This window comes from Pseudorasbora parva, chromosome 21, assembly GCF_024679245.1.
Source record: "Pseudorasbora parva isolate DD20220531a chromosome 21, ASM2467924v1, whole genome shotgun sequence".
NCBI lineage: Eukaryota > Metazoa > Chordata > Actinopteri > Cypriniformes > Gobionidae > Pseudorasbora > Pseudorasbora parva.
Genome location: NC_090192.1, coordinates 32510081 through 32525852, shown reverse-complemented (window position 1 = coordinate 32525852; position 15772 = coordinate 32510081). Strand labels below are relative to the sequence as shown.

The window sequence follows — 15772 nt, the reverse complement described above, 5'->3', positions numbered from 1 at the left end:
AAAATAAACATTTTCATCCAAAAATATACATTTATTGTCCTTTACAAAATCAGACTGATACACTGTATATGAACAAAACTGAGCATGTGATTTCTGAATTCACAGTGAAGTTCTGTTTCAAAGGAAGTCATCTGTTGAGCATCCCATATAACCGTGCCTTCAAACTGAATTCAACTAAATCATCCAAATAAATCGAAAGTCAAGCCCTCTTCTGACAGCCGTAGCTTATGACAGCTCTTTTGTTTGGTAATCAGTGCACATGATTTACACTCTCCACGTGTTCTACATGAACAGAAAGCTGCAGTTGGGAACGCGCTGCGCTGTTGGTTTAGTAAACAGGCAAATTATTTGTTCAAACAATGCATTAAATAAAATATGCACATTCTAGAAATTATGTGAAGTGTTCGCCGCCTTGCTTTTGCACTCCAGTTTACCATGACTCAAAAAAAAATCCTGAGAATGAAAAGCTACAAAACCGTCATTTTACCTATGTTTTTGTGTAGCCGTCTCCAGGAATTTCTCCTTTAAAAAATCCTACAAAAGTAATTGTAAATTTCCTATATAGCTACCTACTATGCTAATCTGTATTATTTACGAAATCTTCCAGTCTGGTAAAAGTCATTTAAGCTGCACTGAAGATACACAAACTGCATTTCTTCTGTAAACATTTCAGAATGTTCTGGAAGGACATTCCACATTTTGACTTAAAAAAAAAAAAATACAGGATTGTCTTACTATATATGTGTTATGCTCCTACATAAAGCATAAAGGAAATATCAGAATTTGGTATCATGATCTTAACTTAAATAGTTCCTAAAACTCTCTAAATGTGTTCCATGTGAGCACTTACTCAATTATTAGTGCCTTACAAAACCTAGACAAGGTCCGAATACTAATACAGGTTATGTTTGTGTTGTTCTCATTTAAAATACATGGGAAATTATGATTACAATGAGACATAAGCATATTATTATATATGTGATGTTTCGTCCCTACAATAAACATGAAAATATCACAAACTGATCATTTATGTCAATTTCTCTAGTCCTTTTCTTTTCTTTTTTTTAGGAAGAAAATGGTCCCACTGAGGTTTAGAACTGATTGCATGCTAGTGTAAATGATTACAGCATGGCATGTCTTATTGATATGGTCCATACGCATCTAACAAGATCACATTTCTCAATTAGGTCTCAGCTTTTAGCCAAGATAAGGCTGAGGTGGTTTCGTTTCTTTTAGATTTGGGCTTTGAAGGACACGTTTAGCCCTAGTTTTAAACTGAAAACTTGAGATCCGTTGAGGGGTCACGGTTTTATGTCTCGTGTCTGAATTCTAGCTCTAGGATTACGTCTGAGTTTATGACCGCGGGATACTCATGCTCACTCTACTGGTGTTCGGTACACAGCGGGCATTCTGTCGAGGATGCACATCGCTCGCAGTGTAGGCCATGTTGGCATGGCAATGTCACTGATCCCATCTCTTCGCAAGATAGACAATATAATCTCTGCTTCCTGAACACCGCCTGAAAGAAGGAACGAGGCAGAGAGAGAGAGATATTTTAAATATACTGTTATACTTATTTATATAATTTATATTAGTATTTTAAATATAATAATTATATACATGTATAAACATAATTCCCAAAAATAGGGGCGCAGTTTAAGAGGTTAACACTTGGTTAAACACTTTAAAATATGGTTTAATTAGACATAATAAATGATACTTCTACACCATTTAATCTTAATCAATGAACAAGTTAATGTTAATCTCTTAACTGCACTGTGAACTAACATAAAGATTTTTAATTAACTAATATTATGAATGGTTAATAAATGCTGCTATAACAATATTTCTAAACTGTTAAACGTATTTAACAAAGTTGTTTATATATATATATAAATAATTCACACACACACACACACAATATAATAATGATATGATAATAATAATATTTAAATAATACAGTATAAAAGCTTCAATTTCTTAATGCAAAATATTATTTGTCTTCATTCAATTTTTGGATTAAACATGACAGTTTTCAGGAGATTCATCAGTTTGTCAGGTAGCAGGTGTGTGAAGGACTGACCTGTTCTACGGTGCGTAAGCAGGAGCAGATCTGTGCCTGCAGGCTGCAGATGGAGCTGAGTGGAAGTCTGTGCAGTAACTGTAGCTGGTGAAGCTGTAGATGTGGGTTTTCTGAATGCCGTAGGCTCTCTAGCGCCTCCTCCAGGAGAGCTGCTTGCTGCTGCGCCTCCGCTTCAGCCTGCCGCGCTCGTTCCGCCTCCATACCCAGCTGCCCCACCAAGTGACGAGCTTCCTCTGCATCTGATTTCAATACGGCCAATGACTGTGGCAGTTAACAGAAAACGTTATTCAGAAATTGTGTCATTACAATCATGAGTGACTTTACATACTACAGCTCAGGACTTCATTTGTATTCTGAAACTTAGCCTATCATGATAAAAAATAAGACTGAAAATGTTGGTCATTTTTACATGCCAACAGGATAGCAAATCATAACTTCCATGTCTTAAAGCTACAGTACCAACATCATCCTGATTATTTCTCAGAATCAGAAAAAAAGGCTGGAAAAAGAGGTCACAGTGAAAAAAATAAAAGTGTCTCCCATTCCTTTCACATAAACACACACACACACACACACACACACACACACACACACACACACACACACACACACACACACACACACACACACGTGTTGTGTTTTCATGTTTATGGAGACTTTGCATAGACATGATTTTTATACTGTACAAATTATATATTCTATTAACTAACCTTAAATCTACACATCACAGAAAACTTTCTGCATTTTTATATTTAAAAAAAAAAATCACTTAGTATGATTTATAAGTGTCCCCAGAAGGACAAGGGACAAGGATTTCCGATACAGCCATCTTTGTGTGGCCACACACACACACACACACACCTGGTTTACTATCTTTGTGGAGACCCTCCATAAACTCCATAGATGTTTTTTATACTGTACAAACTGTATATCCCCTTACAAAAAACTCTCTCCATTTTTATATGTTCCAAAAAACAACAACTCATTCAGTATGATTTATAAGGTTTTTTTCCCAATGGGGACCTCAATTTAGGTCCCCACTGGTCAGTATGCATTCAGGTTAAAGTCCCCACAGGGATAGAAAAACACGCACGCACGCACGCACGCACGCACGCACACATAGACACACATCTGACCTGAGCCATCTGTCTCCAGCTGTGGTCCCAGTGTTTCAGCACTCTGTGTGCCTCCTCCACTTCCTGCTTGAGACGTGACGTCTCGGCATACATGCTCCCCGTGGAGAGCAGGGCAGGGGGGGTACCTGGCGAGCTTTGGCCTGTCGGAAAATGTTCCCAAATACTGCTGTTCATGCCATTTAAACCTACAAAAACAAAACAATATTATATTTGACTGGCTCCACTGCATTGTCTATCCATTTCATTATTATTAACCTGGACAGCAGCCATTTAAACCAATATAAATATCTCAAACCTAAAGAACCATGGGAGGTCCCCAAAAAGCTGCTCTCTGATTGGCTGGGTTGGGGCAACTGCGCAGAGAGGAATGGAGAATGGTGAGCTCTGATTGGTGGAGACGGTGAGGGTGATCTGAAAGGGGAGGGGCTACTTAAGGAGCCAGGAATGTTGACAGGTGCTGAACTCTGTAACTGACTGCCTCCTGTGGGGGGAAAAAATTAAATATGGGTGCCATAGTTTATTTTCTGAAGTTATGACAGTACAGTTTACGTTATCCTTTCATCTTTTTTGGAAAGACTGTAAAGTTGTCACCAACCCAACATGAGGCCCATGCTGGGTAGAGCCGAACTCTCCAGACTTTTCTCAAGAGCTGAGACTCCAAAGTCATTCAGGTCCAGATCATCCAGGGCAGATTCTAGTTAAGAGGAGAAATATATGCGGTTCTAAACACACTGAACATCCTTAAGTCAATCATTCTAATCAATAGTAAAGCTCAAGGTATACGTTTGTACTGTACATATCTACAACCAAAAACGTATCCAACATGTTCTTACAATGACAATTTTGTTACATAGAAAAAAAATGAAACATGGGGTTGAATAAATAATATTTAAAAGGTACACTATGTAACTTTTTATTCAAAATGAACTAAATTTGAATAATGAGTCAACACATCAATCATTTTTATCTTCACTATGGTAAGCCTGTTTGTTTTAGATCTGTCTGGATGGTTTTCAAAGGAAATTGCATACACAAGTCACTCGTTCCATGCGCGTCTCATCATTTCTGTAAATAGAGAAAAGTTACTCTGGCTACTTTGACGTGTGCATGGTGTGGAGTGGCATAGGTTAGTAGTCATGACGAGTGGGAAATGTTTACATGGAGCAGCTAAATCACATTTTAAAGCTACACTGTGTGATATTTTCCCCCATCTAGTGTAAAGGTATATGACCATCCAGTGAACATAAGTTTCTTTTCCTCTCAATTCTGATTTCGTTTTAACTCCTACGGTGGCCGATTTAGTCCAAGATTAACATGGCAATCCCCCTCTTCACATTCGACACGGTGCCATCGAGTGTTAAAACGCGAAAGGCAAAGCTTGAATTTACGGGTATGTCTAATGTACTTTCAAGATGGAGGGCCAACATGGCGACGGGCATTCGACCCCCTCACCCGTATGTATTTTCAATGGCATATTATAAACTTACGAGAATACTTTATTACTTGAAAGAAGTACATATACATTAATGAGCACATATATTTTTGAAAGAACTAAGTGTTTTTAGCTAAGAATAAACTAAAAAAGTTACACAGTGTAGCTTTAAACAAATGCAGACCAGAGAGTCTGCTGGCAAAAAGAATACACAACAGAGCTCGCAATAAAACAAGAATCAACATTGGCATGGCTTTTTGGAGATGGCAAGATTTGAATTGTTGTTAAAGCGATGCAGTGATGATGTTTTTATTACTCATTAGGGGAGTAAGGGATTTTTATAAACAGATAAATTGTCATATGTAGCTCTCTGACAGAGTTCAGTGTAAAGCATCATCTGTTGTGAAGGGTCATTTCATTATGGTTATTGTATTTTCAAGGAAGAACTGCGCCTTTTAACAGGTATAGCTACTGTAATGTCTTCAGCTAGTCAGCTTGAGATCTGTTCGATCTAAACTGGTTATATCTCTAAGCCTATTAATGAATGTTTTAGCAGTAGGATAGTCTCTCTCTTTTTTCAGTTATGAGAAAGACCTATATCCAGCCGTACAGTAACGCAGAGCCAAATGCATGCAGTTTGAAGCTTACATAAGTTTAAAGGTGAAAATGTTACATAATGTACCTTAAATATTTTAATAACATATGTTTATTTAATTTTTGGGTGTGCTGTCTCCCTGACCACTCACTCACCCACTACAGACTCTACTGTGTCACTTGTAGGGTAGAAAGGAAGAGCGTTGGCATTCATCCCTGAAGAGGGGCCGGGGGGTGCAGGGCTTGGTGGGGTGGCTGCCAGGCTGGAAGGTACGCTGGAGGACATACTGAGAGGACTGCCGACAGGCAGAAACACCAACAAATCCTGAAAACACACCACACAGAATAATACAAAAGGTGCTTAGCCTATTTGTAATTTTCATTCATGTCTGTTTGGTATCCATGTTTCCATTACCTGTTTGCTGTGCATGGAGGACATGTCTCTGCTGCGATGTTCCATTGAAAAACTTCTATATTTGGCCTGTATTAAAGATATGAAAATCATGTTCTAATGAAACCAAACAAAAAATTGTTTTGAGATTTCTGGGGGTTATTTCCATGTGTATGTGAAGTACCAATCCTTGGAATTCACTCAAACATCACCAAAATGACAAAAAGACATACGGGAGGAAGGAGGGACACGCTGTCGAAGAGCCCTCGCAGCTGAGGGGGATCGCGGTGCTGAGGAGTTGAGGCGGTGGTGCTGGAGCAAGTGAAGACCAGTGGGACGGAGAGCTCGCTACCGTGCCCCTGGGTCGAGGTGGGGTGGCGGCCGTCCTGGAGGGAGCGAAGGAGTCACCGGTGTTTGCCGTGGGCCGGAGCCTGCTGCCGTCCGCCATGATGGGGAGGAGCAGGGAGCAAGGGGCTCGCTGCTGACTGCCCTCAATTTGAAGAGCCACCGCCGGCCTCCAGGGGGCAGAGGAGGATCGGGCTGTCCACCGGGCGTCCAGCACCATCGCATAGCACCACAAGGAAGAGCCTCTCGGCTGGTGAGGACCGAGCGGCAGTGTGTCGGGGAACCGAACCAGATTTTTTTTTTTTTCCTCTCTCCACTCTATCTGTCTCGGTCTCCAGCTTCTCTCGTCTCGTCCGCCCATACCCCAGACGCGTGAGACGCAGAGATTGGGGGGGTGGGGGTTAGGCACAGTCTCGGGTGTACCCCCCGGCCTGCGAGGGGCGATGGGGGTATGTGGTGAGGTGAACAAGCGAGGGACATGGGAGGAGCAAGTGAGACCAGGGACGTGATTGCAAAGGAGCGTCACCTGCGAGTAACACTGGTCTCGAGTCCTCTCATGAGGGAGCTCGGAGGCATTTAAGGACGAGCGACACCAGTCAAGGACGAGAGAGGACCAGGCCTGGACTTAACGTTGAGTTTTGGTTATGTGTGTGCGGGCAGTCGTCCGTGAGGGGCTGCCCGCGGTTTACTTTCATTTTGTTTGTTAAATAAAAGTTGTTGACTGTTCGCCGGTTCCCGCCTCCTTCCTTCCCATCTACGAACTTTATTACAAATACTTTTCAAAAATATAATTTAAATAGATTTTATACACCAATATCAATATCGTATTGCATATCAAATATCGCATTATTTAAGAAGATATCACATATCGTGTTTTTCTTCAATATCGCACAGCCCTAGAGACTTGTTTCAAAAATCGAAACAATTTTACAAACCTGAAAAGTAGCACAATTCTAGACAATTAATGAATGAGGCATTTATATCGGGCTTTACACTCATGACGGGTCTCTCCTCAACGACCACCAGTGTGCAGCATCCACTTGGATGACGTGACAACAGCCACAGTACAACGGTGCCAGTGCGCTTACCACACACCAGCGATAGGTGGAGAGGAGAGAGGGTGATAGAGCCAATTCAGTGTATGGGGAGTATTAGGAGGCCATGATTGGTAACGGCCAATCAAGGGAATTTGGCCAGGACACCGGGGTTATACCCCTACTCCTTACGAGAAGTGCCATGGGATTTTTATTGACCAGAGATTCAGGACCTCGGTTTAACGTCTCATCCGAAGGATGGAATAATGTATATTAAATAATGTAGAGCAAAAAAATAACTATTTGTATTACGTTTTTATGATTTTTTTTTAAGTTTGTGAGCTTAGTGAACTGAACATTTTGTGTGTTGTCTCAGGAATACAAACTGAAGCTTTCAAATAAAAGAGAAGAAAGTGTTATTGCAGCTTTACCTGGTCTTCCCTCTCAAACCCAGGGGCTTTCCCATAACCCCCCTCTCCTCCTAGACAGGCATCAAGACTGGAGGAGTCCTCAAAGAGAACCCTTCCCAGCAGCCCTTCCTCTGCGGTGACACCTGGACCACACTGGCTGAAGTCGTCTAAGGTATTGGGGCAGGAAGTTGCAAGAGGAGGTGAACTGCATTGTGCAGCCAGCTGCTCATCACTGACACTTACTTCTGAGAGGCAAACAGAAATAACACAATATACAACAAAAAATAAAAATATATTTCACACCATTATCAAACACTCACATTAGATATAAAACATCTAATACAACGTATAATGTGTGATAACATGGTAACTTTCCAAAACATAACCTTACTTTCTAAATGAGCAAAAGCACAGAACGGCCCTCTGGGACAGTTTCCACTCTGCTGGATGTCGTTGCATTTGGTGGATTTGTAGATCTGTGAAGGATAACACTAATTATTAGGAAAATAAGAAAATGCTAGTGGTTCTTGCTTATTAAAAAGCACCAAAAAATATCAGGGTGTTCTGAGTGGGTTCTTCTCTACAAGAGGGTGCCTCAGCAACATCCAAAGAGGCCTCAAGTTCACTTAAAATGACTTAAAATAAGAAAAATTAAGTTAAAACAACTAAAAACTAGAATATTTCAAATTTAACCTAACCCCCTAACAACTATTTAAAACAGCGTAGGCACTTTCACACACACACACACACACATTTTGTATATGCATATAAAATCCTTAAAACTCAAAAATACGTATAAAAAAATCCAACAACTCACAAATGACAGGAACAATCATGTAAAATATATATAATAACAACAAAAAGATCATGAACCCCAGAAGAACTTCTAAAACGTCTAGAATCCTGGCATTTTACTATTTTAAAGTTAATTATTACAGAGTGCTGTACATGACATGTGGAGAAACAATATTCATTGTGACTACAAATAAAAAACTCTGTCTCTTATTCATAGACTGTAAAAAAATATGGACGTAGTATCCGTGACGTCACCCAGAGGATTCCGATAAGCCGTTCTGAAGCTTAAAGTATGGGCGAGCTGGGCGTTGCCATCTTGCGAGCGAATCATCGCGTGTCACTACCGGATAACAGAAGATTGGCAAAAAGGCGGGATGTGCGCGGAGCTTAGGTGACGCAATGACTACAGACGGCAGATAAATGGCTATCCACCTGTAACCACGCCCTTAATTATGCAGAACTTTAAGGCTTTAAATAACGGAAACGAATGAGTTATAAAAACATTCACCCCCCTCACAGTTGTCATGAAGATCAAAATAAGCTTTATAGGCCAAAACCAAAATTTGTACCAGGCTGTAAACATGTTTTTTTCTGCTGTAAAGTTGAGAATTTTAAAGGGGGGGTGAAATGCTGTTTCATGCATACTGAGCTTTTTACACTGTTAAAGACGTGGATTCCCATCCTAAACATAGACAAAGTTTCAAAAACTAATGTTGGACGTTTGATGGAGTATTTCTGTGTTAAAAATACTCCTTCCGGTTTCTCACAAGTTTCGGCGAGTTTTTTTCGAGTATGGGTCGACTTGACGTTAATAGATCGGAAGGTCCTTGTATGGGCCGTACGGGCTCTTCTCCCGGTAGGGTGTGCACACGTGTGACTAGAGCGAGAGAGAGGAAATGCACGCCGTAAACAGTCTCTCAGGTGCAGATCCAGTCGTCCGTGAACACTTATGTGGCGCGTCGTGCTCCACGTCGAGCGACTTCAACGCTTCAGCACAGCATTCCGGGACGGCAGCGCTGCATTTGAACCGATTTGAACGCAGAAATGACGGGAAGCTTCACAACATCACGTCTCAAAGTGGATTTACACGCCACTGCTGTCACAGGACTTCACCAAATCATACCAAAGAAGTGTGTTTTTGACGGAGCGGTCCCAGCGATAAAGGTTCGGCCCTGCTTTGGAAGCAGCTGGTGAGTAAAACTGCTTCAAATGTCTCTGCTGTTGGCTACCGTCGCGTGAGTAAACATCAGTAAACGACACGAACGCGTGCTTCGTCATTCAAATGCGCTAACGGACTCCATTGCTGTTCTATGTATAACGTTACACTAGTCTGACGTGCAAAACCGTTTTGCTTGCTTTAAGGTCTAGTCGCATACAAAAGTCCATAAACCGAATCATGTCCTCATAAACTGTGGAGAGGCCACTAAATACAGTACATACCACAGAGACGGACGTCCTGATGTTGCTGTTTCTCCTGTTCAATTTATTTCTGCCTCAGATTTGTTTCTGGATCATATCTGTATTAGCTGAGATCGATAGCCATGGGTTTCTCCACGCTTGAGGACGTCACCGCTTTGGGCGCTTGTCATTCTTTAGCTCAGCCCACACGATACGCCTACAGCCGCTCGGTTTTTTCCGGAAAGACTCGGTACAGCCAATATTTCTTTTATAAATATGATAAAACTAAAGACTTTTCGGAGATATGTAGGATGCAATACTACTCTATAGGTACTCAAGATTGACATGAGATTGACTGAAACTGAGTGTTTCACCCCCCCCTTTAATATGGGGCTCAATGAGATTCTGCTCTCTTCTGGAGCCTGTCCCTAGAGGCCAGTTGAGGAATTGCAGTTTACATTCCTTCCGTATTGGCTTCAAGAGAGATTGCGGGAGGTTGCCGCTTGCTCTTATTTCAATAAGTCATGGCCATGATTTAATAATTTGTTCCCTTGTTTTAGTAAATCGTGGCCACATTGTACTAATTTGTTTGCTTGTTTTGACTGAACTAAAAAAAGGGAACTTTTCTGAACATTTATTATAAATTGGCCACGATTAGTAAAACGTGCTGGTGTATTTGTAAGTTGTGGGAACGAATTCCTAATTGGTGGCCACAATATATATTTTTTCTGGCATGTCATGTGTGTTTCGCCGTAAACTATAATTATTTTTTACAGAAACTAGGATTTAGAGCTGCACGATTAATCTTTAAAATATTGCAATCTCAATTCAAACGGATGGCTCAGCTTTGTTTTTTTCTGCCTGTTTTATTATACGCCAGGGTCTAAAATCATATTTAGAAAAGGAAGAGCACAAATATGAGCTATAGTAAAACAACTAATCAATAACCTTAAAAAAATAGGCCACTTAAGCCAGAAAGGGCCAAACAAAATAGCAACCTTAACAGGCATCCCAAGCACAGCGTAATCAAATAGGCATAGTTTTATTAGATCATTATTTCATTATCATTTATTATTCATGATTGCACGAACATAAATGTCCTTTCTGTAAATGTTGATGTTAAACAGAGACCAGGTCCATTATATACCTCCGGGTGGAACTGCTGTTCTGTCCGCGTGTGGCAGTACTGGCAGCTTTCTCCGCTTTCACATTTACTGGGGTCCCCCCACTCATCACTGTGCTTCACTGAGGGACACGGCAGGGCTCTTCAAGAACAAACATGCATATAACACCATAAATTATTATTTGCATGGAAGATGTCTTCCACCATCCTACAGATCAGAAAATGTCATTAATTCAAATGGAATCGCATGCAGAGCAATTTTTCTTGTCATTCATTTTTAAAGGAATAGTTCAGGGTTTCAAAACTGCAAGGGACTGATATGTAGATGAGAAGCTAATACAAATAATGATAAAAATCATTTTAATTTAAAATAAAAATGCTTACATTTTGCAGACATCTATTTTAAAAATGTAATCAAATACACAACAAAAAAAATTGTCAGATAAGATGCTGTACAACAAAACATGTTAATTAAAAAAATGAAAGAAAAAAAAACTTGGATGAATGATATTTCTTTAATAAATATAATAATTCATAATAATAATTATTATTGTTTGAGAGGTACATTTCATTACAAAATAGTAACACATTTACGTCAAAATTTCTTCAAGGTAAACCAAAACTTTTTTAAAAACTTTTTTAAACCAAAACGTCAACTCATATTACGCGATGGCAAACACCACGAGCGTCACGCGTCATTCAGTTTGTGCAGTAGATGAAACCACAACACTCATTCGCATAGAAACACGCAGAGCATGCTGACTTTTTTAACGACGCGCATCATTGATGAGAAGCGCTGTTAAAAGCAAGGGGGTAATCTAGCATTCGGAAAGCGTTCCACCCATAGGGGCGGCCATTGCTAACCAAGCCATCACCTGCTGTTAGCATCCCATTGACTCCCATTCATTTTTGAGTCACTTTGACAGTGAATAACTTTACATCGGAGGCGTTTAAAGACTCCATTTGTCCATTGTTTATTTATAAAGAAACACGACAATGCATAAAAGGCTCCTTTACCTTGTATCTTACACTATCGCCACGTAGAAGCTGTTTTTGTAAAAAAAATAGGCTAACGATTGCGTCATAACCAACGCAACTGTCGCACAGTTGAGAAATTACCGTATAGACCTGAGGAGACGCTCAGAAGCAATCTTTTACTGTCTATGAGACAGTCGGGGGGACGTGGAGACAAAGTCTGATAAAGTCAAGGGAGAAGAATGGGGAGAAGCCGACAGTGAGCCAAAAGCAACGGGACAAAACATTTAAACAACGTGATTCAGATTTCTCTTTCCAGTTTCCACATCTACTAGAAGACCTACAGCTGTCAGACAGGTTGCTCACGTCACATCTACGTCGTCAAGCTCAGTCTGAGCCTGCGCAGTTCACTCAGCCATCAGGAAGTGAGTGCTTCTAATTGACCTCACTTTCCGCCGTTGAAGTCTATGGGAACGCTCTGTCCATTTCTTTTACTGTCTATGGTTAAAAGTTACTATTTGGGTCAAAGGTCTCAGCCCGCCAAAACTTTTTTCAAAATGGTATGATCACTTTCCATGAAACACAAATGGAGAACCACAGCTTTAAAGATCAAGTTCCATTTGTTTGAAAGCAAATGAGAGTTTTGGCAAAGAGCAAGATAACGGCTTAAATTTAGTTTTTTTCCTCACCAAAAAGCTATCACTTTAGACTACCTGGAATAACGCATAAAGTATAGCATTCTTGTATTTTTCATCACCATGTACTGTTGTTGAAAGGAAATGATCTGATTTGATGCCCTGAAAAAATAACACAAAATATGTAATGTTCAGACCTGTATTTGTGCTTATGAGGGCTCCGTCTGCGGTCTTTGCTGTTGTGATAGTAGGGACATGCATAGCCCTGACGACACAGCCGAGGAGGTTTTTTGCAAAGCTCAGTCTTGTAGTGGGAGAGCACAAAACTGTTGTCTGCATGAAGAGAAATGAGCAAAGAACGACATGAAGAGTGACACATAAATTAAAAGTGACGTTCTAGTTCACGTTCAAGTCGAGTGCGGGTTTGTATGCATGTATAGAGGCCGAATTCACCTTGCCATCGTGGATCTTCACTCAGGATCTTTTCTATGAGTGCAGTGCTAGCCACAACTCCTGACTGCCCTTCTCCAGATGCTCCCTCAACCAATCCAGTAGCAGCTTGGGCTTCTAACACCTGAACCTCTCTGAACAAGAAATTTAAAATGATGCTATACAGAATTGATGAATTCAATTAAAAATAACTTTTTTGTGTTTCACAAAAGAGAACGGATATATAGTTTTTGAAATGATATGGTAAATATATGTTGACAGTTTTCATATTTAGAGTCAACTCCCTACCTGATGTCATAGACAGGGCTACGGAGGTCATGGGAGCCATGAGCAAAGGCACAGTGAGGGCCGTTCTTACTGCAGTGGCCCTTCCCATCAGTCTCGTGAATGCAGGAACCAGTCTTATAGTAGCGCAGGTGATACCGCCTTTCTGTGTCTCCGGCTGTTCGGTGCAAAAACGGACACCTGGAAATAAAAGTTAGTTAAAGACACATCTCAACAAATTCAGGCAGCTTAAAAAAAACAGAATATCTGCCAGTTCTTACTCATCTCCATCGGGACAATTCCCTGCACCCTCGTCGTACTTAACGCAGTACACATCAGGGCTGTAATTAAAAGTTCCATCTCGTCTGCGAATCGGCCTCCGTCGTCTCTGGTTCAGGAAGTGCCAGTGGAAGCAGGTGAAGGGCCGGTGCTGAGTGCACTTGTGCTGCACGAATAGGGGACACTGCTCCGTCCTAAACTCCTTCAGATACCTTAAACACAGAAAGAGAGGACGTATAATATAAAAATTAAGGAAGATAAAGAGCAAGGACGGATTACCATCTTCAAGAGTAACATTTTTTTTGACTGTGACAAGGATCCCACAATCATAGAAATGTATGTAATTGTGATGTAGGCCTAGATATTTATACACACACACACACACACACACACACACACACACACACACACACACACACACACAAACTACTGTAGACTAATGTATGTACAGTCAAACCAACATTTATTCAGACATTTTCTCACATTTAGTTTAGAAAATGGTAATAAAATATGAAAAGAACTCATCAATTCATCTTAAATTCATATTGAGAATGTCAGATAACTTTGATAGAAAGGTATGTAACGTTAATGGAATACAATCAACCAATCAGCTGTTAAATTTAAGTACACAATTAGATAATACCAATTCATGTCAACCAATTACCAAGCAATGCTTCGTTTTGTTCAATCTGTGGTGTAAAAGGTCGCATTATTAAAAAAACACTTCAGCAAAACATGGTCAGGTCAAAGTGTCTGAATAATTCTGGTCCCACATTTGTATGAATTGTACTGGTAGCCCACTGTATGAAGAATTTTTGGGTATAATATGTCAGTTTAATTTATTTTGCTATCCTCACTTAAATAAATAAACTATAGTGTCCTGCACCCACTAGTAAAAAATGATATCTGGTGTCTCAATCATTTTTTGGCTTGACTGTATCTATGCGTATAGCATGTGTCAAGTTATGCTAAGCTGCAAACTTATCTCCAGAATTTAAAAACTACTACTATAAATCATACTCAATAATCAATCATGAAAAACTGGAACAGTTAAAGACAATGTCATGAACTGCTATAGTGATTGTATAATATATTTCTGGTTATGCTACATTTCAATGCTGGTTATAGCCCTGATGTAAGTGAATAAACTCTTAAAATGTCCTTGAAAAAGTCTATAGTAAGTATAAATGCTGTGGATTAGCTCTAAAAACCTTAACCAATCACATTTTCCTCTTTGCTCAATTATCTTTAATGACTAGACATTACGACAAAATCAGACAAATGCATTGCTTACAAAATGTGAGAAACCATTGCATGGTGCTTCATAAGTGATATGAAGCTGAGATTAATAGAGTGCATGCAACTTTCACCTCAATTTCACTATCAATAACATATAACTAAGCATTGATTTCTTTGTTGTTTACAAATCACCAGACCTCTTGCTATGATGCTCAAGAGCATCATTCAAAACGTAAAGCATGCATACTATCAGACTACTAGGCCTCCACAAAACACAGCTCTTGTTCCAGCTCATCAGATCCCACACAAAAGCATCAGAGGCGTGTAAAATTAGTGATGCATGAAATATGTGATTTGCATGTGTAATCAGGTGGGTGTAAAGGTGTTTCGTTACGTACGTGTAGTGCTGGGGTTTCTCGGGCTGTGCGTGCAGCACGTTAGCTGGGGACGTCGTGCCACCTGCCGAGGGTGAGGAGCAAGAGGAGGACGATGAAGGTCCCAGGTTGGCAGCGGCACCCGAAGAACCGGGTTGAGCTGGTGTTTTCGACATGATTTATCGAATTATGGCCATCAAACAGTTTAATATTGGGAGAGCTGCGAAGTCCGCATTCTTTTTTTGATGTGCGCATGCGCCAGATCTGGCGAAGAGGAAATTCCGGGCCATTGTGATGACGTTTTAGTAGCGCGAGAATCGATTCTTATGAACAGTTTAATTCGAGCGCCATTGGGGATATTCAGTTCGATGCGTACACGAATTGTTCAGACCTGTTGCGTGAACCGACTCAACTGATTCATTGAAAAGAATCAAGTTAAAAGAATGATTCGTTCGTCGTCATTGGAGAGTGAAGTCAGAGATAATGAACAGAGTTAATCCTCAAACTAAGAACGAGATGTGCTTCAAATTCAAAGTCTCAAAAAAAGGCACCAAACGTGATATTGATTTCTTAATAATAAATACTGCATAGCAAATTAATGACGTGTATCCAACATCATCATCCAAAAATATCTCGTTGAGTTTACATGTTGTAAAATACATTTACTTATTTGAGTGAAGAATATTAAATGTCTTATTCATTGTATGACACATTTAATTTGTATTTGATGTAATAAAAATTAAAATAAAGTAAAATATAAAAAAAAATATAAAATAAAAATAATTTATTTCCAAGTTTAAATGCATAAATAAATA

The 15772-nt window shown here is 40.0% G+C and overlaps 1 protein-coding gene across 1 annotated transcript; it reads right to left on the bottom strand.

The window, feature by feature from the left end:
• Nucleotides 1–10: 10 nt before the first annotated feature.
• Nucleotides 11–15609, bottom strand: unk (unk zinc finger). Its single transcript, XM_067429148.1, has 15 exons — nt 14982–15609; nt 13347–13556; nt 13090–13266; nt 12805–12935; nt 12549–12684; nt 10766–10883; nt 7817–7901; nt 7447–7670; nt 5661–5726; nt 5402–5570; nt 3815–3913; nt 3515–3700; nt 3220–3404; nt 2084–2344; nt 11–1519 (listed from the first exon to the last, which is right to left on the bottom strand). Exons 1-15 carry the CDS (start codon nt 15131–15133, stop codon nt 1382–1384), a joined length of 2337 nt encoding a protein of 778 aa, XP_067285249.1. The 5' UTR covers nt 15134–15609; the 3' UTR covers nt 11–1381.
• Between the last annotated feature and the right edge of the window lie 163 nt (nt 15610–15772).

What these genes read in the sequence shown, in the direction of transcription:
- unk (XM_067429148.1), bottom strand. Translation starts at nt 15,133, where the DNA reads ATGTCGAAAACACCAGCTCAACCCGGTTCTTCGGGTGCCGCTGCCAAC. An exon ending in AACAGCAGTTCCACCCGGAG is followed by an intron (nt 7,902 to 10,765) that starts GTATATAATGGA and finishes TATCCTTCACAG; the next exon opens with ATCTACAAATCCACCAAATG. An exon ending in GGTTTGAGAGGGAAGACCAG is followed by an intron (nt 5,727 to 7,446) that starts GTAAAGCTGCAA and finishes TCTTTAATACAG; the next exon opens with GCCAAATATAGAAGTTTTTC.